Raw genomic sequence first — 25,753 nt, 5'->3', positions numbered from 1 at the left:
ATCTGATGCTCAACTTTACAGCATTTCAAGCCTCCTGGTCCAAAGATGTGTTTAAAGCGTTCTGTTCCTGTTTCTTAAACAGAGTCATAAATGCCCCCCCTTTCTCTAACAGAGGCATACACGTCCAGGATCATGCAAGAAAAGTCAAGTTTCCACTCTCATGAAAAAAAGCATCTCCAAAGAAGTGAAAAGAGATGCACAAAAAAAAAATCACATCACTGATTCACCACTATGAGGCTCTGAGGAGTCCCCAAGTATTCACTGCCAAATAGTATTAACCAGAGATTTTGCATGTCGCATCCAAAAATAGTCATATGAAATTAAGTGAAGCTTAGAACAGCAGGAGAAAACAATTAAAACAGCCCTCAAGAGTCATTAAGGCAGGGGTATTCAGAGTTCAGACTCTTCCCCACCCATTCTAATAGAGACCAAAACACACACACACACCCCTCCAGTCTAAGTTATAAACACAATTTTAAGCTAGTATTTTCTTTTTCTGGTTGCCTGCAAAGGCCCTTGGAGAACAAATAAAGAAAATTTCACAGTAGCCTGGTGAAAGTAATAGAGAGATATTAAGACAAGAGGATTATGAGTGATTTTTATTTTCCCCAATAAAAATGTATTACTTTCATACTTATAGGAAATGTTACTGTTGAATATATTCAAAAGGAAATTAAAAATAATATCAAGAAAAGCCAAATTTATGTACTTTAACGTTTTTATGACAAAAAAAGGATTAGAGAACAATGCTACGTGGCATCACTGATTACCTGAATCTAAAGGACTCTTATTCTAAAAATAAGGGTGTCACTTAAAATGGACTGTCTTACAGGCAAGACCATTATCAAATTAAAAAGTTATTCAATTAAATATAAAGTTGAAAAAGAACTACCTACACATGTTGAAGATCAGGTTTTATATTACTTCATATATAACTGAAGAGCTAAACAGATTTTAAAAAGAAAAAATTCTAAGAGTTATATATAACTGGTATAAGAAAGACCTACGCTGGCCAGGCGTGGTGGCTCACACCTGTAAACCCAGCACTTTGGGAGGCCAAGGCAGGCAGATCACTTGCAGTCAGAAGCTCGTGACCAGCCTGGCTAAGATGGTGAAACCCCATCTCTACTAAAAATACAAAAATTAGCCAGGCTTGGTGGCAAGTGTCTGTAATTTCAGCTGTTCTGAAGTCTGCAGCAGGAGAATCATTTGAACACAGGAGGCAGAAGTTCCATTGAGCTGGCATCATACCACTTCACTCCAACCTGGACAACAGAGTGAGACTCCATCTCAAAAAAAGAAAAGAGAGGAGAGGAGAGGAGAGGAGGAAAAACAAAAAGAAAATAAAAGACCTATGCCAGTGTTACTTCTAAAACCTAGCAAGCAAGCCGAAGTATAAATTAGCCTGATTTGGAATGAACTGGTTTTATACACAGTCAACTTTAATATCAAGATAATAGTCTTTAATTCAAAAATAGAGCCAGGCGAGGTGGCTCACACCCTTAATTTCAGCTAGTTGGGAAGCTGAGGCAGGAGGATTGCTTGAGCCCAAGAGTTCAAGGCTGTAGTGAGCTATAATTTTGCCACCGCACTCTAGAATAGGTGACAGAGTGAAACCCTGTCTCTAAAAATAAAGCAAAAGCAAAACTAGCACTGATGTTCAAGTATCCACTACGTGGCAGGCCCTGGGCCAAGGACTTCATTTACATTGTCTCATTTAATCACTCTAATACCTCTGTGTGATGGATACTATCATTATCTTCTTTATAAAGAAACTGAGACACAGGATAGCTAAATAATTTGTTGTAAGTCATACAACTAGAAGAGGCAGGTTCACAATTGGGATCTAGGTGGTCAGACTTTCTAAGTTATCTGTGGGGTTGCAATAATTAAAGCATGAACCACAGAAGAAACATGTGTAGTCCACACTCTTATATTACTCCTTCATTCATTAAAGGCACTCTGCTTATAACAGTGTTTTGTTTTTGTTTTTGTTTTTTCAAGACACTCATGATGAAATTATTTAATCTGAAAGTAGTGTCATTATTCTTGGTGGTTTTCAACTAATCATTCTTTACAAACGTCAAAGTAAACCAATATATTTTAGAAAGACGTTAATAAGTCCTATCTTAATTATAACACTGATTGATACATATTTATGGAAGAATACTTGGTCAGTACAGAAAAATTTTTCACCAACAGTAATCTCACTATTCAGAGTTAAATTCTTCAACGTGTATGTATATTTTCCAGGATTTTTTCAGATGTAGATTTTTTTTTCCCCAAAAACAACATTCTACAGAACTTTTATAGTTGGTCATCTATTTTGCTGTGGTTTAATAATATATCCTTTTAGTGGATGGGCTTAAGTAGAAACCCAGTGTATTAGTCTGTTCTTGCACTGCTATAAAGACATCTTAAACTGGGTCGTTTATAAGAAAAGAGGTTTAATTGACTCACAGTTCCACAAGCTGTTCAGGAAACATGGTTGGGAAGGCCTCAAGAAACTTACAATCATGGTAGAAGGGCGAAGGGAAGCAAGCACTTTCCTCACTTGGTGGAGCAAGAAGAAGAGAGAGCGAAGGGGGAAGTGCTACACACTTTCAAAATAACCAGATCTCCTGAGAACTCACTCACTATCATGAGAACAGCAACAGGGAAATCCGCCCACATGATCCAATCACCTCCCACAAGGTCCCTCCCCAAACACTGGGAATTACAATTCAACATTAAATTTGGGTGGGAACACACAGCCAAACCACATCACCCAGGAAGCCTCAAGTTCCAATAAGGTCACACTTTCCTCATAAGGAAAATGACTCCAACACTTTTCTTTCATAATGTTTCATGACTCTTGCATTTTGATTTATTGGTGAAAGCAATCTTGCTAGCTAGGCAACAGAAGACTGAGTGAGAAAGTGGTGTAGAGGCCTCGCAGGCACATGGAGGCAGAACCTATGGGGCACAATACCTCCGAGATGGCCTGGCTGGAATTCAGTCCAGTGGGAGTGCTCTATTTATAGTGACAGAAGACAACCAATCAAATCATCAAGACAACCAATCAAATCATCTCCAGGAGAATTCTGCTAGCAGATGTTACTCTATGAACCCAGGTACAGAGGCTATACCCAAATGTTCAGTTGAAGACCTTCCTATGTCCTGACAACAAATCTCTATCCCAAAAGTCCATTTGTTCGTCTTGTCTCATCAACCTTAGCCTGATTGGAATGTTCCAAAACACGTTCCAATCATCACACAGGTAACTTATTAATTGAGCATCTATTTACAGTACTGTTGATAGCGACAGGAGGCAGACAAATTCACAGGCAGACAGGAACGGGTTCCCAGTAAAACTCGACCTTCAAGCAAAGGACATTTTGAAGTCTGAACACCAAACTATCAGTTCCAGATAGAGTCCACTGACCAGAGTGAGAACTTCCATTCTCATTCAGTACACTCAGCCCCTGATCGGTCCCAGGCCAAGCCTTCATTTCAGCCCCTGACTGGTCCCAGGCCAAGCCTTCACTTCAGCCCCCGATTGGTTCTTTACACTATCATACCTCTTTCTGAATGTTGCTTTTCCCAAGTCTATCCATAAACCAACTGACACACATTTGACCATTCTAAGCCCATAAAAACCCAGGACTCAGGCTTGCAGCCAGCAACCCACATTTGGGTCCCCTCTCGCTGCTGAGAGCTTTCCTTCTGTTACTCAATAAAATTCAACTCTGACTTACTCATTCTCTCCAGTGTCTGTGTACGTCATTCCTCTTGGTCATGAGACAAGAACTCAGAACTCACCAAACTGTGAGAGTAAGAGCTGTAATACTCCCTCCTGCTCGCCAAACTCTGGGAGTGAAGAAGCTGCAACATTTCAACAGGTACTGAAGAGTAAGTTGATATATATGAGGAACTAAAAGAGATACCAAGCAAGGCAGTAACTGAATCATGCAAGAAGTGTTAAAGAAAAAATTATTCTGATCCTTGTTTCAATAGTAAAAGAGACTATTGTGATAGGTGTCAAGACAATTGCATGGGGAAATAAAGATTAGGGTCAACTCAGGATACAAAGAACAAGTGAGGACTTATAGCCAGAAGCAGGCTGGGGAATTGGTGTATGGAAAATTACTAACAGGAGACATCAGGCTAGAAGGAATTCTTGCTAAGCTGACATAACATGATTCTTACTGAGGGCAGGCAGGGTGATCAGACAGACATCAGGGTGAGGGGATTCTCTCTAGACTGACTAAGCAAGACTCTCGCTAAAACTGGTCTGTGAAGCCCTGTCAAGGATGCGGGCCAAGGGTGACACCTAGCTGAGAAGAGGGCCTGGAGGAACCTGACAAAGTTCGGTCAGAGAGATAGTCTTGTCAGAAGTCAGAAAAGTTTCCTGGTATAGATGGAGCTTGAGTTAAACCTTGCAGATGGGATTGGTAGTAGGCATGTAAAAAGGAGACACAAGCCACTTAAGCCTGAAGGGGTCTATCATGAACAAAGATGCAGAAATGGGACAGCAAAGCATATTTAAAGCCTGGAGAGCAGAAACAAAGGAAGCGGTAGGGATATGGAGAAAGACAGCAGACTCCAGAGGGATGTGGATGCTGGGTCTACTGCAAGATTAATCCAGTTAAGTAACATGATAGTTGATCTTGCTGGACGTTAATCAACTTTGTATTACTACATTTTTTTAAAGTAGAGCTTTGAATGAAGATAAATAAGAACCAGTGAAGTAAAAGCTAACATAATCAACAACGTTCACCTTAAGAAGTTAAAAATATATTTTAATCCCACCCAATAAAAGTCAATTAACTGAGTTTGTAAGTCCACTATATAAACCTCAAAACAGACTATAACGTTAATGTACTTATAAGATAAATATACGAAAAAGTTAATAAATTTCCAAGACCAAGACTTCACTACTGTAGTTATACATACATACTATAAAATCTGGTAGCAAATCTTCATTGTATTTATTTGAAAACCTGAATACACAATTTCTTAAAAACATCTAAGCTACTTTCAGGGCTTTACAAGCAATTACATGTGTGTTCATCACCACCAAACAGGACATTAGCATCCCTTTTCTACAGAGCAATCTGCTTTGCTGGGTTTAGTGCTACAAAGTAAGGCAAACTGGCAAGGTCTTAAACAAGAAGCGATTCAGTAATGTTAAACCTCAGCTACCAAATCTAGCATCTAGTAAAAAAATCTAATTTCCTTTTACGTGAGAAAAAAGAATTTGGCCACTTTGAGGAGAATTCATGTTTATATGGCTTTTCCTTGGATAGATGCCTTTCACACAAGTTGGCTTCAATAAACACTTCAGGAGTGAATGAAGTCCAACTATCACAAATAAGGAATAAAACAGCAAACAACTACATCAGCTTTCTCTGTTCATAGGACCATTTATAAAATAAGTAAGCGATCACCTAAGTCGGCCAGGGGCAGTGGCTCATGCCTGTAATCCCAGCACTTCGGGAGGCCGAGGCAGATCAATCACCTGAGATCAGGAGTCCAAGACCAGCTTGGCCAACACAGCAAAACCTTTTCTACTAAAAGTACAAAAATTAGCTAGGTGTGGCGGCACATGCCTGTAATTCCAGCTACTTGGAAGGCTGAGACAGGAGAATCGCTTAAACCCAGGAGGCGGAGGTTGCAGTGAGCCGAGATCGTGCCACTGTATTCCAGCCTAGGTGACAGAGTGAGGGCTCAGTCAAACAAAAAAAAAAAAAAAAGAAAGAAAGAAAGAGGAGAAGGGAGGGGAGGGAAGGGGGAGGGGGAGGGGGAGGAGAGGAAGTAATCACAGAAGTCAGCTTTCCTAAATGTTTCTCCTTTGTGTGTGTGTCAGTCCTCACAGTCACTAATAGAAAGCATTCTGATATGTTTTTCACTTAAGTTGAAAATGAGTGTTAGAAGAATACAGTACCTAGTTTCAGGGGCAACATATATTCAAAAGCAGGTAGATATGTGCTCAGTTTTCACCCAAAATGAGCAATGAATACAACTGGCATGACTCTTCTCCAACTGAAACAGATGGGAAATCAGTAGTCATCCTTCCATAACAGCACCTTAGATACAAATGCTAGCCCAGAAAATAAACAGGACTTTGGCTTGTGTAATACATTAGCTTATAAAAAGAAGTTTTTTTAAGAGTAGCATATCTGTAAATTAGGTAAATTGAATATAAATATCTAAATTTTTGTATGTAAAATACCTGCAAACAAAGGTTTTAATCACTGATTAGTAACTGTCTACCATTTGTCTCTTAAGATTAATTTCAACTCTTTTGTTCAAAAAAGCCTGGAATGTAGCTATATAAAAATTACTATCAAAAATTGACACTATAAAAGTAATGTCCTGTGTCCATGGTAGATAAGCAACTTAGTCTGCTTATAATACATAGGATTACCTTTCCTTTTATCTTTGTTTTCAAATACACAAATTTTTAAAGGAAACATATCATTTATTGTCTTTGTTTTACCATGATTTTAAAAATCCAGACCACTGATTAGTCAGCTGAAGTCACGGATTTTGAATCTAAGAAAGTGAGGGAACACAAATGCTTAAGTGTCAAATAATGCATCCAATCGGTATGCTATAAAAATCACCAATTTTGAGTGACTAAAAAGAAAATACAAATTGGCCAGGTGCGGTGGCTCACGCCTGTAATCCCAGCACTTTGGGAGGCCAAGGTGGGTGGATCATAAGGTGAGGAGATCGAGATCATCCTGGCTAACACGGTAACACAGTGAAACCCCGTCTCTACTAAAAACACAAAAAATTAGCCGGGCGTGGTGGCAGGCGCCTGTAGTCCCAGTTATTCAGGAGGCTGAGGCAGGAGAATGGTGTGAACCCAGGAGGCAGAGCTTGTAGTGAGCTGAGAATGCACCATTGCGCTCCAGCCTGGACGACAGAGTGAGAATCTGTCTCTCAAAAAAAAAAAAAAAAAAAAAAAGAAAAAGAAAATATAAATTATACCAGATATTCAAAAAAAGAGGACAATTCACTAATTTCAGGTAATGGAATGGCTCCAACTCTGAAGTACAGTAAGAAAGTGGCAGATGAGAAACTGAGACGCCCAACTTTTCAGTGCAGCTATTAACAATGAGATATGTAAACACAGGCCCATCATTCATCCTGCCAACTCTGCTTTCTCCAACTTTCAAAAATAATCTCTGCTACCTCTCTGAACTTTCTTTGTAATATACACACACCCACATTCACACACATGCGCACAAATGCATATAAATCCAGGAAAAGTTTTTCAAAAGTAGAAAGGGAAACATAACTACACAGGCTGATCATTAAGTGTCTCCTGACATTATCTCTAAATAGAGATCTGGCTGTGCCAGCTACAATAATTAAATCTACAACTATAAACATCCTCTACAAAACCACGTCTATTGGATGAAATAACCTTAAATACAGTGGTTCTCTCCAGGTCTTATTAATTAAATGAGCCCTTTTTTAACAGAGGGTCAATGGTAAGTTAGTCTAGGTCACATCAATCATCACAAAAGTGATTAACAATTTAAGAAAGTTGTATCTGACAGTTTATATGAATAAATACATGTAAACAATATAAATACACCGATGTAGATACACATGTACAAGGAAGTGACTTAAAAAATAAGAACAAAGATAATGAAAAATTGGCAAGAGTTTCAAAGGACACAACAGGTACAGAGAATCAATGTCTCCTCTTAACTCAATTTTGAAAACTCAACTACATTCACAGCAAGAACTGGGGTATACTTCGGGTAGAGGCTCAAGAGGGCTGAGATTCTGATTTACTCCAAAACCTATTAGAAAAATTTTTATTTTTTCAGGTATAGTTCTTACTATAATATTAGTTCCTATGTTATTTGTGAGAAGGATAAAAGGGTTGAAAGGTGCTGGTGAGTCAGAAGTTATATTTGTCATATGCTTATATGGCAATGAATAAAAAGGTAGTAAGAGAAATGGATCCCATCAAATCTTGGGCTGAAGTCCACATGAGAAGGCAGCAAAGGAATAGAAAATCTTGTCCAAAATAAACCTATCTGACAGGGAAGGTGAGCAGTGAGCGCTCTATTTCATGCAGGCACCTGCTATATCAAAACTCACAAATCACTTGGGTGAAAAAAGGGGGGAAATAGCTATGATGTCACTGTGGAATTGCCTAGAACAGTGGAGAATACTAATAATAAATGACTAGAGAGAAAAAACAGCATTGATACAGAGGGAAAATAAGAGAATTATCTAAGAAACTGGCTACACACCCTAGAGTTAATTATTAAAAAGGAAGGTATAAGGTACATGGACGTGCTTTGGTCAAGAAAAAGGCTGAGGCAGACATCCAGACCTTCATGACTCAGCGAGTTTAGGACATAGGCACATACTCCACTTGTTAAATAACCTGTTTGTGTAAGTTCATACTTGGCTCTAAGCCATTACTATCTGTTAAAGGTATAATTGCCCGGCTGATGCTGTGCATTGGGGGCTCAGTTCAGCACGGGTCAGCATAGCACAGCATGGCTTGGCTCTTGCACCTAGAGAAAAAGAGGTACCAGAGTTGTCCATCTTGCAGACGAATAGAGGGGAGCCAGGGTACTGCATGGCTCGACATGGCTCACATTCATGCCCAGAGGGAAGGAGTCAAGCTGCTGACGCTGAAGACAAGAGAGAGCTGGCCGTGCGGCGGTGTGTGGGAGCAGCCAGAGCACCAGAGCTGGCTGCTGAGAGGAGCTGTGGAGCTGGAGCAGCCAGCCAAGATAAAGGCGGACAGTGTGAAAAAGCTGTCGATGAGAGAGATGCTGAATAAAACCACATTCACCTGCCTATGCCCCCGCCGAGTGTTCTTTCAGCTATCTGCCCATCTACCCACTCCCCTCGGACCTTGGCTGGGGCTCAAACCTGACCCTGGACCTTACAATTGGCATAGTCATGGCATGACAGAAGGGTAGGATAACAATAGATTTCAAGAAAGCAGATTTTGAAATTTTAGAAAAAATGATAAAAGTTAAGAACTCAGCTCTGAAGTTGGACTAACTGGATCTGAATTCTGGCCCTGGCACTTAGCTGTGTGATTACAGGCAAATTACTCAAACTTTCTGGGTCTCAGTTTCTTCACCTGTAAAATAAGGGAAATTGTATTATCTGAAATCTCTTCTAGGACTGTTATAAGAAATGAAAAAGAAGTAGCTGATATTCACTGAACATTTATGTGAGACAATGTTCTAAATATTAAATGTATTTGCTTATATATATTCTTCACAGCTGCATGAAATCAATTCTATTAACCCTATTTTTACAGTTGAAAAAAATGGAGTGTTCAATAAATAGTAGCTTTATTTCATAACTCTAAATTACAAAGAGAGAGGTGGTATCAAGGAAGAAAATTCACAAAAAAAAAGAGATGTCATAAAAAAAATCACAACTAGCATCAATGAAGAAAATGGAGCAAAGAAGAAAAACAAATGTGCTACACAGAGAGTTCCATGATATATTTGAATTTCAAAAGAACATGAATAAAACTAAGAGATATTTAAGAAGGATAATTTTCTTACAGGTCTAGATTCTAAATGAGATGAAGCTGACAATAAAAAGCTATTTCATATCTACACATTATCAGAAAAAGAACGAGGAAGACCAATTACACGGAGCAAATGAAATAAAGTTCAAGTGACAGAGAAAATAGAGCTTCTCAGATTTCTTCGTCAAGAATATACTTCAAGTGTTTCCTTAATAGCTTTTTCTCTTTCTACTCACTCCTTTGTCATAGTCTATATACATACTCGATTATTTCCCATTTAGTTTAAAACTGAAACAACACAAAACACTTCTCCCCTTTCTTCTCATTCTCTTTTCTTTCCCTGCCTCACTGCTAAAAAGAGTAGCTTATATGTATTTCACCCTACCTTTTTCATCCCCGATTCTCTCTTCAACACAAAACAATTAGTATCCATCCCCACCAGTCCCTTAACATTCTTTAAAAAAAAAAAAAATCTTCCTAGTGGCAAAATGTAATAAATTCCTTTCAGGATTCATTGATTTGACTTTTCTGAATATTTGCCATTATCGTCCATGCTCTTTGAAACTCTCTTCCTTGGTACTTTGCTGGTTTTCTCGCCACCTCTCTAGACAATCTCTCCTCTGTTCTTTGTTTCTCTCTTTGCCCAGCTCTAAATATTGGTGGTCTGTTATTTCATCCCTTCTATTTCACTGAGATGATACACATTCTTTTAATTTAATAATCCTTTATGCTCTACTTTGGGCACAGTTCCAGGTGCCCTTAACTCTCCAGCACTTAGCAGAGAAATCTTCCCAAGAACAAGCAGTAAAAAAAATTAACTTTTTTTTTTTTAAATAAAAAGTCACTGTTTAACCTAGACCATTGCTTTCTCATTAGGAATTTGCCTTCCTTCAGGATTCCCAATAGGCCTCATTTGTAACACTACTTATTTGGTTTCTCAATATCTCAATTTCCCTCTTCTTTCTCCTAAGAGGTTTGACCAGACACACAACAAAAGCCCTTGGTTCCTCTTTTGCATCCTCAGGGGCTTGTCTTGTCAATACCTATGCTGACTGCTAAGCCGTCAGAATTCACTCTCCTGTCTCATCCATCAGGCCAATTAGGAATGGCTTCTACCTTATTCTCTGTTGGGTTACAACAGGTCTTTCAACTATTAACCAAAGTGCCTGATGTTTACAATTTTCCCTCAGCTCAGACAATGCTTGCAAATCTCTAGGATCATTGATTTAAAACCCTGAAAACAGAGAGTTAAAAACACAACAATCCCAAAGAGACCATTCTGAACTAGAGACAGAATTATCTTTTGAAATTTCAAAGAATTTGTTTATACAGGGAAATGTTATGTCTGTTTCCTCAGAACTCTAGAAGGAAGGGAAAACATATTTGCTCAAGAATCAACCATTAAGCATAAAAAAAAAGTCTTACACCTGAAATCTTTAAAATAATTTCCTTTCTGTCTGATAACCTCCCCAACATCAACAGTGTCTACCATACAATCTTGCACTGATTACTCTATGCAAATTGCAGTCCTAGATTTTTAAGGTATCTGCCATCTCTCCATTGTTATAATTCCTACTAGTGGTATAGTATACTTCTTTTGTACAAGCCAGTGCTAAATAGACTCGGAGCATTTAACTAAAACTCACTGACACTGCAACCTGTTAGCTTTGAGCTCTAACAGCACCTAATTTCACCCAAACCCCAGCTTGTTAATTCTTTCACATTTCCAGCATTTCAGCTATCTTGAATTACTCTAAGCCTAACATTTATATTATGAGTAGTAAGGGATCTGAGTAGGTCATTTGAATTTTAGATTGATTAGTTCTTATTTCATAAAAATCATGTCTAATTGCCATACCTTGCCATCTAAGAACTGTACATAAAGTTCATTAACCTCCCATGAAACTTTTAAAATCAATTCACAAATCTGCATTACAGATTCAATAGCACTCATAAACTATTCAAAAATGCTCCCACAGATTCGCTGACATTAATGCCTCTAAATACTCAGTTGGATCCCACAATAACATACTTTAATCAAATTTTGGTTTTGGGCAAAATATTTTACCAAGTTTCCAGAAAAATAAAACATTATATAATATGATCATATAATTTATCATCCAAATGGGACAGTATTCAGAGTAAAAAGAGCACTATTAATCACACAAAAATGACAAGCATAAACCAGAATTGTGCCAGGTACACTAGGACAGAAGGTCCCCCTCTATACAAAGCCATTTACACTAAACAGAATCTTCTATATATATATATATATATATATATACACACACATATATATATACACACACACACATATATGTGTGTATATATATACACATACAAAGTTCTAGGGTACATGTGCACAACATGCAGGTTTGTTACGTATTTATACATGTGCCCTGTTGGTTTGCTGCACCCATTAACTCGTGGTTTACATCAGGTATTTCTCCTAATGCTATCCCTCCCCCATCCCCCCACCCCACAACAGTCCCCAGTGTGTGATGTTCCCCACCCTATGTCTTTGTTCTTCTCAAGGAGAGATCTAAAATCTAATGAAATTAACCCATAAAGGAGTCAGTGAATACATGTTCAGAAAGGATAGCTGAGAGAACTCTGTACAAAGATGAGAGCACAGATTTAATTCAGACTAGAATAAAAACCAAACTCTATATGGGGTTTTAAAACATGGCCCCCAGATTCATTGATGCTCCTCATTAAAAGGTGTGGTCTACGTCTCCTACTCTTGAATCTGGTCTCTTTGAACACTTGATCAAGAGTAGGTGAAAGCAGCGCTGTGCCAGTTTTGGGCCCAGGCCTTGAAATATTGGCAGCTTCCACTCTGTTTATTTTGGCAGTACTGATGAGATCATCTAATCCTTAGTGATATTTCTGCCTGCTTGATCTATCAATTACTGACAAAGTGGTGTTGAAGTCACAACCACCACAGTGGATTTGTCCATTTCACCTTTCGGTTCTATCAATTTTTGCCTCACGTATTTTGACACTCTGTTGTTTGGTGTGTACACAATAAAGTTGGTTGTCTTCTTGGAGAACTGAGCTCTTTATCATTATGTAATGCCTCTCTTTAACCTTGATGTTCTTCTGAATCATCAGAAGTACTTGCTTTGTCTGAAATTAACACAGCTACTGCAGCTATGTTAATTTTTTAAGACAGTGTCTCACTCTGTTGCCCAGGCTGGAGTGCGGTGGGGCAGGATCTCGGCTCACTGCAACCTCTGCCTCCAGGTTCAAGCGATTCTCATGCCTCAGCCTCTTGAGTATCTGGGACTACAGGTACATGCGCCACCATGGCTGGCTAATTTTTGTATTTTTTGTTAGAGACAGGGTTTCCCCATGTTGCCCAGGCTGGTCTCGAACTCCTGATCTCAAGTAATCTGCCCGCCTCAGCCTCCCAAAGTGCTGGGATTATAGGGATAAGCCACCACACCCGGCCTTCCAGCTATCTTTTAATTTGCATTAACATGGTATATATTTCCCTATCTTTTTGCTTTTAATCTGCATCTTTATATTTAAAGGATAGTTCATAGATAAAATATAGTTGGGTCTTATTTTTTTATCCATCCTGACAATCTCTGTCTTTTAATTGGTGTATTTAGACCAATTACATTTTAAGTGATTTTTATATACCTATATTAATATCTGTCATGTTTGTAACTTATCTGTTCATTGTTTTTGTGCTCACTTTTCACATACCCCCTTGATTCAGTAGGAAGGAAAGGAGAGGACCCTATCCCAGAGAGAGCAAAAATTCATACCTACTAAACTTGAGGGAAGGTGCCAAACCCTGGGGGGACTCAGGTGTGACCCACCAGCAGATCCCAGTAAAATGAGAAAACTATGGGTCCTACCACACCTCTAAAATAAGATAAAATTAGCTCCTTCATTTGGTGTAAAACACACCAAGCTCTTTCTCACCTCAGGGCCTGGCATGAAACACTCTTGTGCCTGCTCTTTACCTGCTTGGTGACATCTCCTCCTTCAGATCTATGCATAAACGTCCTCTCCTCAACAAGGCTTCCATTTCTATCCATCTAACATATATTTACTACCTATACCCCTCTCTTATGCAAATACACATAACCCACTACTCTCTGTCTTAGTTCTTCCTCAGCTCTCTTTTGCTTTACATAATTTACAATTACAGATGTGTCTGCTGACTTAATTAATTTCTGTCTCCCCAACTGGATAACATGCTTAATAAAAATTGGGGCCCTGTCAGTTCTGTTCACCACTATGTCAGTTTTGTTCACCACTACACACCTATTGCCTGGCCCACTCAGCCCACAGAACACAGCAGAGTTACTACAACCTCAAAAGGAATGCACTATTTTAAATAGACACTGCCTCCAAGCATTTCTTGTTAAGACCAGGGTTTCTCAATCTCAGCACTAATGTCATTTTGGGCCGAATAATTCTTTGTTGCAGAAGACTGTCCTGTTCATTCGTAGGGTATTTCCCAGCATCTCTGGCCTCTACCCACTACTTGCCAGTGACACCACCACTCCTCAAGTTGTGAAAGCCAAAAATGTCTCCAGACACCATCAAATATATCCTGGCAAACAAAATTATCTTTAGTTGAGAACCACTGGTTTAGACTAGAAATGCTGCTTCCCTACCGTCCTGGTTTAAACAAAAGGACGACAGTAACAATAAAGCACCTCAGGAACACGGGTATGCTTTAACCTGCAGTCAGTCATATCCTTCCCCAAGTCCACCTCAAAAACCACTTTGGGAGAGAGGTTTCAGGAGTCCTCACATTATGACTTTCAATTATTTCAGTAATTGAACATTTCTACACTAATTCTTTAAAGAAAAAAATTCCAAAGAATGCCTCCATTTCCACCAGATGGGCATAGCTGACACATGACTACAATGCTAACAGCAAATATCACTGATTGTATTGAGGGTCTCCTGTCCAAATGATCAAAGAACCCTGATAATACACATGGCTAAGAGCAGCCAATACGTTTAAACACTGTCTAATAGGAAAGTTATTCCAGTACAATTTAGTCTAATAATTAAAATCATCTTCTTGCTTAAACAATATCCCCACTGTCACTTTCATCAAAAAGATTAAGCACTGTTTGTTTATCTGCTGCAAGCTAAATGAAACCAGCTGTACCAATGAACCAGACTCTAATGTCTGCATTCTTCTTCTAAAGGAAGTCAAGGATGAATCTGCAATTTGAGTAGGCTTTAGGGTTTAAAAATAAAATAAAATTAGCAGATGTTGGTGGGTGGGCTATTATCCTCCTTGGACTAGGTAAGGATAGGAACCCTACTTTTCAAACTTCCACCTATACACAGATCTAAAGGAACACAGATCGGAAAATCCCACATAGCAAACTGCATTTACTCTGTTAGCTTTTCTTCCCTCAGTTTCTCCTGTTATACATTGTAACGCTGTATTTTGTTCATTAAAGTATAAAACTAACACTGATTGTATTATACTGTGATGTTATTTTCATACCCTTGATTCAACAGTGTGATTACAGGCTTGATCTTTGAAGTGAGTTGTAATAATAAGCTTTGGCCCATGAGCCCAAAGTCTAAAAGAAGTCAGAGCAGACCTAATGAGAAACAGAGTGGGCCTCGGCAGCATCCTACAGCAGAGCTTGTAAAATGTAATCAGACCAGTGTCTCTTTGCAGGAAGCTCCCATTTGTGGGCAGCTAACCTCTCAGGACTCTGAAGTCCACATGACAGTCTAGGTGTCAATACCTAAGATGGCAGCTTCAATGAACCAGGAGTCTAGCGTTTTCCATCTGGGGATTACTGACTTCTAGAATTCTTCAAACTCCTCCTGATAGTGTTTCAATGAAGTTGATCTTCAGTGCAAGCAGTAAGAACTGCATCTTTAATCTCACATATTCTGAAAAGGTGGTTAACTGCTGCTGCCTTTCTTCTTGCACTTCTGCTTGTTTTAATTAATAGCATTTCTTCTCCCTATTTCTCCTGGGGATTTGAAGAGCTCTTTGAACTGTATTTAGTATATTTCAGTCTTGGTTTGGTGTAGTCTCTCAATTTATGAGGTCATTTAATTCAAGTTCAATTATTCAGTACAAATTGGCAGGATGAAATGCTAAAAGAAGATTGGCACTTTCAATCACATAAATCTCATGTTACATAAAGTGAGCAAATTCCTTCATTGTTCTCACTGACCTCTGAGATAACAATTTATGGCTGGCACAAACCAGTGTGGGAAGGCTTTTCTTTAGCAGGCTCCTGCAAAAGTAAGGCTTTGGCATCTTCACCTCAACAGGAACTAAACATAAATAGAGAAAGTGACCAGAGATCAGGATCATCTGTGGGACAACTTAGTCTGAATACTCCAGTTCTAGAAGCAGAACAAAGAGCAAGCTGTTTTTCCTCTCATGGTATGTGAAGTCTGAGAAAATCAAAAGCAGCTACAGACTCGCATACCCCCTAGATTCAGTAGCAAAGAAAAGAGGGGACCCTGTCCCAGGGAGAGGAAAGACTCATACCTACTCACTACTTGAGGTAGGGTGCAGAACCTGGGGGACTCAGGTGTGATCTACCAGCAGATCAAAGTACATTGAGGAGAACATGGGCCCCACTATGTCTCAACTTTAGGTCTTGAGGTTGTGAGAGGTAGTAGCTCTTATTTGCAACAACCAGGTATTCATGGGTGCCCATGCATAAGCAAACCACCAATCCTCCCAGATTATATTGCTTAAAGCCAATTCCACTTCAATACTCAAACAAAACACTTTTGTCTAACCAAAACTACCACAATAATCAAAGTGAATCTGTTTACTTTTACTTTATGACCCTCAGAGTTCAACAAATTTAGTGGAGAGTCTGATAACCAATGAGTGAAAATCTCAATATATTTGCTTGGGGAGAAGGAGCAAGCTTCAAAAGGCAACAGTGCCAAGGATTCCACAAAGACACATAGTGATGAGGGAGGCTTGATTTGAAAGCACACAAAGATGTGGCTTCTAAACTCAATCAGTGACCACTGGAGAGAACACATTTAAAATACTTGAGTCGACATCATCTCTCTTCACTCCTTTTGAAACCCCACACCATTTTACCTGGGCATTTTTTTTTTCTTAGACAGAGTCTCACTCTGTCACCCAGGCTGGAGTGCAATGGCGCGTTCTCAACTCACTGCAACCTCTGCCTCCCAGGTTCAAGTGATTCTCATGCCTCAGCCTTCCGAGTAGCTGGGATTATAAGTGCATGCCACCACACCAAGCCGACTTTTGTATTTTTAGTAGAGACGGGGTTTCACCATGGTGGATAGCCTGGTCTCAAACTCCTGGCCTCAGATGATCCACTCGCCTTGCCCTTGCAAAGTGCTGGGATTGCAGGCATGAGCCACTGCGTTACTTGGGCCTTTCTCACTACATTCTAGCTTATATTGAATCTAGTATTAATACATCCTCATTTATATAGAATTACTTATGTATTTGTACCATCGCCCTTCAAGATTAAGTTTCCCGAGGGCAGAATCCTCATCTGAGTCACCTCTTTTTCACCGACAGCAAAAAAAATGCATAATTATAAACAATATAATGAATATTCATCATTAGTTGAATAAGTTCAAAAAATATTAACATGTCCCTGAATATATAGAAGTCCTTGGTAAACTGAGAGGTAAAAAGATGATTTCAAGGTGCTGAATTAAAGACATTTTAAAATGCCATATATTTTAATTTTTCAAAGTATTACATAATGCATAATTTTTAATCCTATATTAAATGCTACAGGAATTTAGAAGAGAGAACATAATCAGAAAACCAAACCAGAAGAGAGATTAGCAGTCAGAATGATAATTGCCACCCCCCATCTAAACATAAAAACAGAGAGAGAGAAAGAAGGAGAGGGAGAGACAAAAAGACAGTGAAAGACAAAGAGATAGAGAGACAGAAGAAATCTGGAGAACACTGATCAAAAATCAAAAACTTTCTACTCAAATATGAGAATGTGGTAAGTTCAAAGTTTTTTCTTAAAAGCATATTTGTGGCCAGGTACGGTGGCTCACGCCTGTAATCCCAGCACTTTGAGAGGCCCAGGCAGGCGGATCACCTGAGGTCAGGAGTTTGAGACCAGCTTGACCAACATGGAGAAATCCCGTCTCTATTAAGAATACAAAAAAATTAGCCAGACATGGTGGCACATGCCTGTAATCTCAGCTACTCAGGAGGCAGAGGCAGGAGAATCGCTTGAACGCAGGAGGCAGAGGTTGCGGTGAGCCAACGTCACACCACTGCACTCCAGCCTGGGCAACAAGAGCGAAACTCGGTCTCAAAAAAAAAAAAAAAAAAAAAAAAGGCATATTTGTGAGTTTTGTATGTTGATATGAACAGGGTCAACCAGCCATTTGTTAGAAGCCAAGCTCATTACAAAGCAGACTACCTATATAGGAATCTCAGTTAACTTCTCCCCAGTGTCTGTGTTCCTACATGGATAAGACATCCAAAAGAATCAAGAATAATTAAAAACCCTTTCTATTCCTCTTCAAGTTTCTAAACTATGCCTAATAGCAACTACTCCACAATCAAGAATTAACACACACCAGCTGGGCATGATTGCTCATGTCTGTAATCCCAACATTTTGGGAAGCCGAGGTGGGTGGATCACCTTAGCTCAGGAGTTCAAGACCAGTCTTGGCAACATGGCAAAACCCCATCTCAATAAAAAAAATACAAAAATTAGCTGGGTGTGGTGGCATCTGTCTGTAGTCCCAGCTACTTGCAGGGGCTGAGGTGGGAGAATCGCCTGAGCCTGGGAGGCAGAGGTTGCAGTGAGCCAAGATTGCACGCACTACCCGACTCCAGCCTAGGTGACAGAGTGAGGCCCTGTCTAAAAAAAAAAAAAAAAAAAAAATTACAAAATCTCTTGATGGGGGTAACAGATATCCTTTGCTTATATTGCTTTAAAAAGAACCAATAGGTAAAGGATGAATGACACATATTACAGGCAGAAAAAGAACAACACTGTCATGAAAGAAATGCCAAGTTAGTGAGGTTTGACACTAGTAAGTGTTATGGATTGAACTGTTCAGAAAGGTATGTTGAGGTTCTGACCCCAAGCACCTCAGCACCTCAGAACACAATTTTTTTTGAACTGAGGCCTTTATGGAGGCAATCAAAATGAGGTCATTAGGGTGGACCTTAAATATAACTCATGTCCTGACAGAAGGGAAAAACTTGGACACAGAGACAGACGGACACACACACACACCCACACACACATATACACACTAGAAGAATGCCATGTGGAGAAGAAGGCAACAACAGGGGTGATGCACCTGGAAGCCAGGAAAGCCCAAGATTGCTAGCACACCACCAGAAGCTAGGAGAGAGGCATGGAACAGATTCTCCCTAACAACCCTCAGAAGGAACCCACCCTGCAGACACCTTGATTTCAGACTTCTAGCCTCTAGAACTGAGAAAATACGTGTAGTTTAAGCCACCCAGATTGTAGGACATTGTTATTGCAAGCCCTAGCAAACTAATATGAGGCTTATGGTAAAATCCAAACATGACACCTGTAAACCAACACATATGTGTAAAATGCTCACAAACTGAAAATCACAAGTATCTCTACAAATGCCAGACAGCTTCACTGCAAGATAATGAGAGCTGTTCTTGGGGAGGATGCTAAAGATTATGTTTAAAGACAGCAGTTGGGATGCACACATTTATGGGAGAATGGTGAGGAGTATTGGAACAGGGATCCCAACAATTAGTTGGCTATTTAAATTATGTAGCACTATAGGGACACTCCAAACTTAGCTCTAAAGTCCTGCAATATGACATGTAGCTGTTATTCTTCAGCCTGACTTAGCCACCTTAATGCAAGCAAAGCCAGACAGCCTGTCATCTCTTAAAGCAGGTCAGTAGGCAATGGCTTTCATCTCCACTTGGAGGAAATTAAGTACTACATGTGACCAGGAGGCTTGAAACTGTACTGAAGTCATTCTTCAATTCCAGGAGCTTTTTGGCAGAATCTTTAGGGTTTCCCAAGTATAGAATCATATTGTCAGCAAAGATGGATAATTTGACTTGTTTTCTTATTTGCATGCCTTTTATTTCTTTCTCTTGCCTGATTGCTCTGGCTAGGACTTCTGGTACTATGTTTTAATAGGAGTGGCGAGAGTGGGTATCCCTGTCTTTTTCCAGTTCTCTAGGGGAATGCTTCCAGCTGTCATCAGTTCAGTATGATGCTAGCTGTGGGTTTGTCATAGGTGGCTCTTATTATTTTGAGCTATGTTCCTTCAGTGCCTAGCTTATTGAGGGTCTTTATCATGAAGGGATATTGGATTTTATCAAAGGCTTTTTGAAAATCGACTGAGATGATCAAATGGTTTTTGTTCTTAATTCTGTTGTGTGATGAAACACATGTATTGATTTGTGAATTCTGAACCAACCTTGCATCTCCGGAATGAAGCCTACTTGATTGTGGTGAATTATCTTTTTGATGCGCTGCTGGATTTGGTTTGCTGGTATTTTGTTGAGGATTTTTGTGTCTAGTTGTTCATATCAGGATGATGCTGGCTTCATCATCCTCGATGATAGGGCAGCGTCCATCTTTCTCAGTTTTTTGCAATAGCTTCAGTAGAATTGATACGGTCTCTTTTCTGTACTTCTGGTAGAACTTGGCTATGAATCAATCTAGTCCTGGGCTTTTTTTTGGTTGGTAGGTTTTTACTACTAATTCAATTGTGGAACTTGATATTGGTCTGCTCAGAGTTTCCATTTCTTACTGATTCAATCTTGGGAGGTTATGTGTTCCAGAAATTTATCAATTTCCTCTAGATTTTCTACTTTGTATACGCAGAGTTGTTCCTAATAGTCTCTGACAATCTTTTGTATTTCCATGGGATCAGTTGTAATGTCACCTTTGCCATTTCTCATTGTGCTAATTTGGATCTTCTCTCTTCCTTTAGTTAGTGTTCTATTGATCTTTACCCTTTCAAAGAACCACCTTTTGGTTTCAACGATTTTTAATATATTTTTAGGTCTCAATTCCAGTCCGTTCTGCACTGATTTTAGTTATGTCTTTTCTTCTTCTGCTTTTGGGGTTAGGTTGTTCTTGTTTTTCTAGTTCCTCTAGGTGTGATGTTAGTTAAGTTAAGATCTTTCTAACTATTTTAAGTAGGCATTTAGTGCTGTAAACTTTCCTCTTAACACTGCTTTTCCTGTATCCCAGAGATTTTGGTATGATTTGTCTCTGTTTTCATTTATGTCTAAGAATTTTTTGACTTCTGCTTTAGTTGTATCAAAAGTCATTCAGGAGCAAGTTGTTTAATTTCCATGTAATTGCGAAGTTTGGGGAAACCTTCTTGGTATTGATTCCTATTTTTATTCCACTCTGGTCTAAGAGTATCAATGGTATCACTTTTTTTATATATTTATTCAGATTTGCTTTATGACTGAGTATGTGGTCATCTGTCCTAAATGCAAATAAGAAGAACGTATATTCTGTGGTTAATGGGGGTGGCATATTCTGTAGATGCCTATTAGGTCCAGTTGGTCAGAGGCAGAATTTAAGTCCAGAATTTCCTTGTTAGTTTTCTGCCTTGATGATCTGTCTAATGCTGTCAGTGGGTTGTTGAAGCCCCTACTATTATTGTGTGGCTAAGTCCTTTTGTAGGTCTACAAGTAATTGTTTCAGGAATTTGGTTGTTCCATTGTTGCATGCATAAAAATTTAGGATAGTTAAGTCTTCTTGTTGAATTGAACACTTTATCATTATGTAACGCCCTTCTTTCTATTTTATTGTTGTTGGCTTAAAGTCTTTTATCTGATATAAAAATAGTGACTCCTGCTCTTGTTTGTTTTCCATTTGAGTGATAGATCTTTCTCCAGTCCTTTACTCTGAGCCTACTGGTGTAATCACACGTGAGATGGGTCTCTTGAAAGCAGCAGAGAGATAAGTCTTGTTTGTTTTTCTTAATCCAACTTACAATTCTGTGCCCTTTAAAAGTGTGAGGTTTAGTCAGTCTATATTCAAAGTTAATATTGATATATAGTGTTTTGAGCCTATCATGAAGTTGTTACTTGGTTGCATTACAGTTTCTATTTTGTGGTGGCTTTACAGAATCTGTGGGTCATGTGCTTACGTGTGTTTTTGTGGTAGTGGGTATTGTTCTTATATTTGCATGTTTAGAACACCCTTAAGGATCTCTTGTAAGGCTGATCTAGTGGTAAGAAATTCCCTTAGTGCTTGCTTGTCTGGAAAACATTTTATTTCTCCTTTGCTTATGAGGCTTAGCTTGGTGGGATATGAAATTCTTGGCTGAGATTTCTTTTCTTTAAGAATGCTGAAAACAGGCCCCCAAACTCTCCTGGCTTGTAAGGTTTCTGCTGAGAAATCCACTGTCAGCTTAACAGTGTTCCTTTTATATGTGATCTTGCCTTTTTCTCTGTAACATTTTTGCTTCAGCATTGACCTTAAGATATCCTGATGAGTATGTCTTGGTGATGTTCATTTTACATAGTATCTCACAGATGTTCTCCAGACTTTTTGAATCTGGATATCTACCTCTCTAGCAAGATTAGGGGATTTTTCTGGGATTATTCCCTCAAATATGTTTTCCAGGTTGTTTACCTTTTCTCTGTCTCACTCAGGAATGCCAATAATTTGTAGGTTTGATCACTTTACATTATCCCATATTTCTCAAAGACTTTGTTCATTAAAAAATATGGTTATTTTTGTCTGGGTTAGTTAAAAAGATTGGTCTTCAAGCTCTGAAATTATTTCTTCCACTTGGTCTAAACTATTGAAGCTTTCAACTGTTTTCTTTTCTCTCTTTTTTTTTTTTTTTTTTTTTTTGAAACAGTCTTGCTCTGTTGCCCAGGCTGGAGTGCAGTGGCGTGATCTCGGCTCACTGCAACCTCCGCCTCCCAAGTTCAAGCTATTCTCATGCCTCAGCCTCTGCAGTAGCTGAGATTATAGGCATGCACCACCCCACCCAGCTAATTTTTATATTTTTAGTAGAGACGGGGTTTCATCATGTTGTCCAGGCTGGTTTCAAACTCCTGACCTCAGATGATCTGCTCGCCTTGGCCTCCCAAAGTGCTGGGATTACAGGCGTGTCACTGTGTCTGGCCTCAATTGTACTGAAATTCCTTAAGTGAGATTTTCAATTCTACAAATGCTGACTGATTTCCTTTTAAGATGTTAGAACTCTTTCTTCATTTCCTGGATTGATTTAGAAGTTTCTTTGTGTAGATTTTGAATCATGTCTTGGATCTCACTGAGTTTCCTTGTAATTCATGCTTTGAATTATTTATCTGTCATTTCTGAGTTTCCACTTTGGTCATGAATTATTGCTGGAGAGTTACTGTGATCCTTCAGTGGTGTCATGACATTCAGATTTTTCACAATAACAGAATTGTGCTGGTTCCTTCTCATCTGGAGATACTGGCACTATAATTTTTGTAATTATTTTTGTACAGATTGGATTTTTTCCTTTTCTTTCTTTCTCTGTAATATTATTGATGATTTTTTTGGGTTTTTTTTTTCCTTTCCCTTTCCCTTCTCCCCAGTCCCTCTGTGTTGTGACTGCAGAGGATGCTAGGTAGGATCTTTTGGCTTTGCTTCTATAGCCCTATGCATTTCTATCAGCAGCTTTTACATAGGGCTGTTCGGTTTGACCCACAGCCAGTGGATGGCACTTATGGGTAAGAACCTACCGCAGCCAACGTGGCTGGATATATACTTGATCCTTATTTATGGGGAGATGCTCTCTGTTGCCTTAGGCAATGGGCTGATCTGTGGAGTCCACAGTGTTCTGATTTCCCTTCTCAGTCCTGGGGGGCAGGAGGCAAGATGGTCATCCCCTGATGACAGGCAACAAGCACCAGCACTGGAGAATCCAGTGGAAAACCAACAAGCACCCAGAGGTGTGCCTAAGCATGAAGCTGGGAAACATCCGCAGCCCCAAGCCTATGCAGAGGAAGTGGAGGCAGCCTAAATTCCTAACCCAGGAGCGTAAGTACTCCAGAACCCTGGAGATTTGCCAGGGCATGGAGGAAAGAGGACCCTGCTACACCAGAGTTTTGTGTAGAAAGGGTGAGGCAGCTTAGACTGCCATTCCAGGTGAACTGGTGCTCCAAATGCCCGGAGATCTGCCTGGGTGTGGAGCACAGAAGGCCCAGCTGCACCATGGTCTCTGCACAGGAAACAGTGAGTGACTCAGGATGCTGAATCAGGTGAGCAGGTGCTCTAACTGCCTGGAGATCTGCCTGGATGTGAAGCAGAAAGGGCCCCTCCTGCACCTGGATGTCTGCAAAGGAAGGGTGGGGCAACTCAGGCTGCCAATCCAGGTGAAGTGAGCAGGTGCTTTGAATGCCTGGAGATCTGCCTGGGCATGGAGTGAAGAGGGCTCCGCTATACCAGGATCTCTGGACAGAGGGGGTGGAGCAGTTCAGGATGCAGAACCAGGCAAGCGGGTGCTCCAATCTGCCTGGGTGTGGAATGAAGATGGCTCCCTGCACAATTTTTGCAAACTTTTTTTTATAACTCTCAAAATTAATACTACTACTTTTGACTTCACAGTATTTTTGCCTTACATATCTTTCTTGATAAGGACTATTTCATCTTCTAAACTTAAGAAACATGAACAAACAGGTATAAGACCACACTCCTGAAAATCCTAAGATTACCTAAATTAGCACATAATCAAAATTTTCAACTATGTCTTTAGAATGATCCTTCAGAGAATTGTTCTCTTCTACATCTTCTAATTACTTAAGTTACAATGTCCTAATCTGGTTGGGTGCAGTGGTTCATGCCTGTAATCCCAACACTTTGGATGTCCGAGGTCAGAGGATCACTTAAGCCCAGGAATTTAAAACCAGCCTGGGCAACACAAGAAAATTCTGTTTCTACAAAAGAATTTTTTAAAAAATAGCCAGACATGATGGCATATGCTTGTAGTCCCAGTTACTCAGGAGGCTAAGGCAAGAGGACTGTTTGAGCCCAGGAGGTTGACAATGCAATGAGCCGTTATCAGGCCACTGTAGCCTGGGCAACAGGGCGAAATGCTGTCTCAGAAAAAAAAAAAGTCCTATCTTCTATAAAGATTTTAAAAAGAGGTAACAGGGCCAGTATAGAAAATTATTTTGCAACATCATTTGGTAGAGTTATAAAGTTAAAACAAAGCTTGTGACTTCTGTGGTTGTTGCAGAGATAGCATTAATTTATCTACAACTACATGTCACTAACTCTGTCCTTAATCAATAAGGGAGAGGAAGGAGGTCAATCAGAAACACATGAGGACAAGCTTTTTAAGAATCCAAATCTGTGCCCTGACCGCCAGAGAACAATGGAGAGAAAGAAGAAAAGGAGGCGAGAGTTGTTTCTCTATATGAAAATATATGCAGCATGATGCCAAAGCAGACAGAAAGAAAAAGAAAAAGTTTGCCTTTTTTTTAAAGTAGGAGACTTCTGGAAGATGAAGTAAAAGCTTAATTTAAAAAGACCCCAAGAATGGCCAATACATTTGGCACTGTCAAATCAATACTCCTATTCCCAACACTAAAACTGTATGAAAAATTAATCACATAATTCACCTGGAAATGAATTCTCATTAGACGGTTCCAACTCCTTCGAAAGAAAGAGAAAACAATGTTGTGGGGAGGAGTGTTAAACAGAAAAATAAATTGAACAGTCTGAAAAACTGTTTACTAGCAGGGCACACCAATTTCAATGAGTTTTACACACTTGCCAAAAGAAAAAAGATACCCTAAGGGAGGAAAATCTATTGTATATTAAATAAGAATTAAATAAAATGCTATTTAGTAATAAGAGGCGTGATACACTGCACATGTGAAATATTCCAAAAATAATGAACTTACTTGCTTTTCCCTTTGTATACTGTAGCATAAGATCCTTCCCCTAGTTTTTCCAGCTTTTCATATGAGTCAGCTTTTCCAAATTTGGGACTTGTTGGCTAAAAATGAAGCACAGGGTAAGCAAAACAGATTATATCAAATTAATTAACAACAAATACCATGATTTTGCTGAGAATATACAGATTCGCTGTCACTTTTTAAATAACTGTTTTTTCTGGCATATATATTTATTTTTCAAAACAACATAATAAACAGGGTACAAAACTCACAAAATGCAAATAAACACAATGAAGAATGAAATTATTCCCATAATCTAACCAGGGAACCACTGTTAATATTTTGATATCTGCTCTTCCAGTGCTATCTGTAAGCTGATGACTGCT

At 39.3% G+C, this 25,753-nt stretch overlaps 1 protein-coding gene across 4 annotated transcripts in view; it reads right to left on the bottom strand.

The window, feature by feature from the left end:
- LOC105475476 (cyclin dependent kinase 14) overlaps nt 1-25,753 on the bottom strand; it is a 594,776-nt gene that overhangs the window by 420,817 nt on the left and 148,206 nt on the right. For all 4 annotated transcript variants that reach the window (XM_011730740.2, XM_011730739.3, XM_071094797.1 and 1 more), the window contains one exon: nt 25,374-25,468. In XM_011730740.2, the coding sequence (XP_011729042.1) occupies nt 25,374-25,468 (95 nt within the window). The remainder of the gene's footprint in view (nt 1-25,373; nt 25,469-25,753) is intronic.

Source organism: Macaca nemestrina, chromosome 4 (assembly GCF_043159975.1).
Source record: "Macaca nemestrina isolate mMacNem1 chromosome 4, mMacNem.hap1, whole genome shotgun sequence".
NCBI lineage: Eukaryota > Metazoa > Chordata > Mammalia > Primates > Cercopithecidae > Macaca > Macaca nemestrina.
Note: the sequence above shows the minus strand (reverse complement) of the source record. Positions and strands in the feature narration are given on the sequence as shown.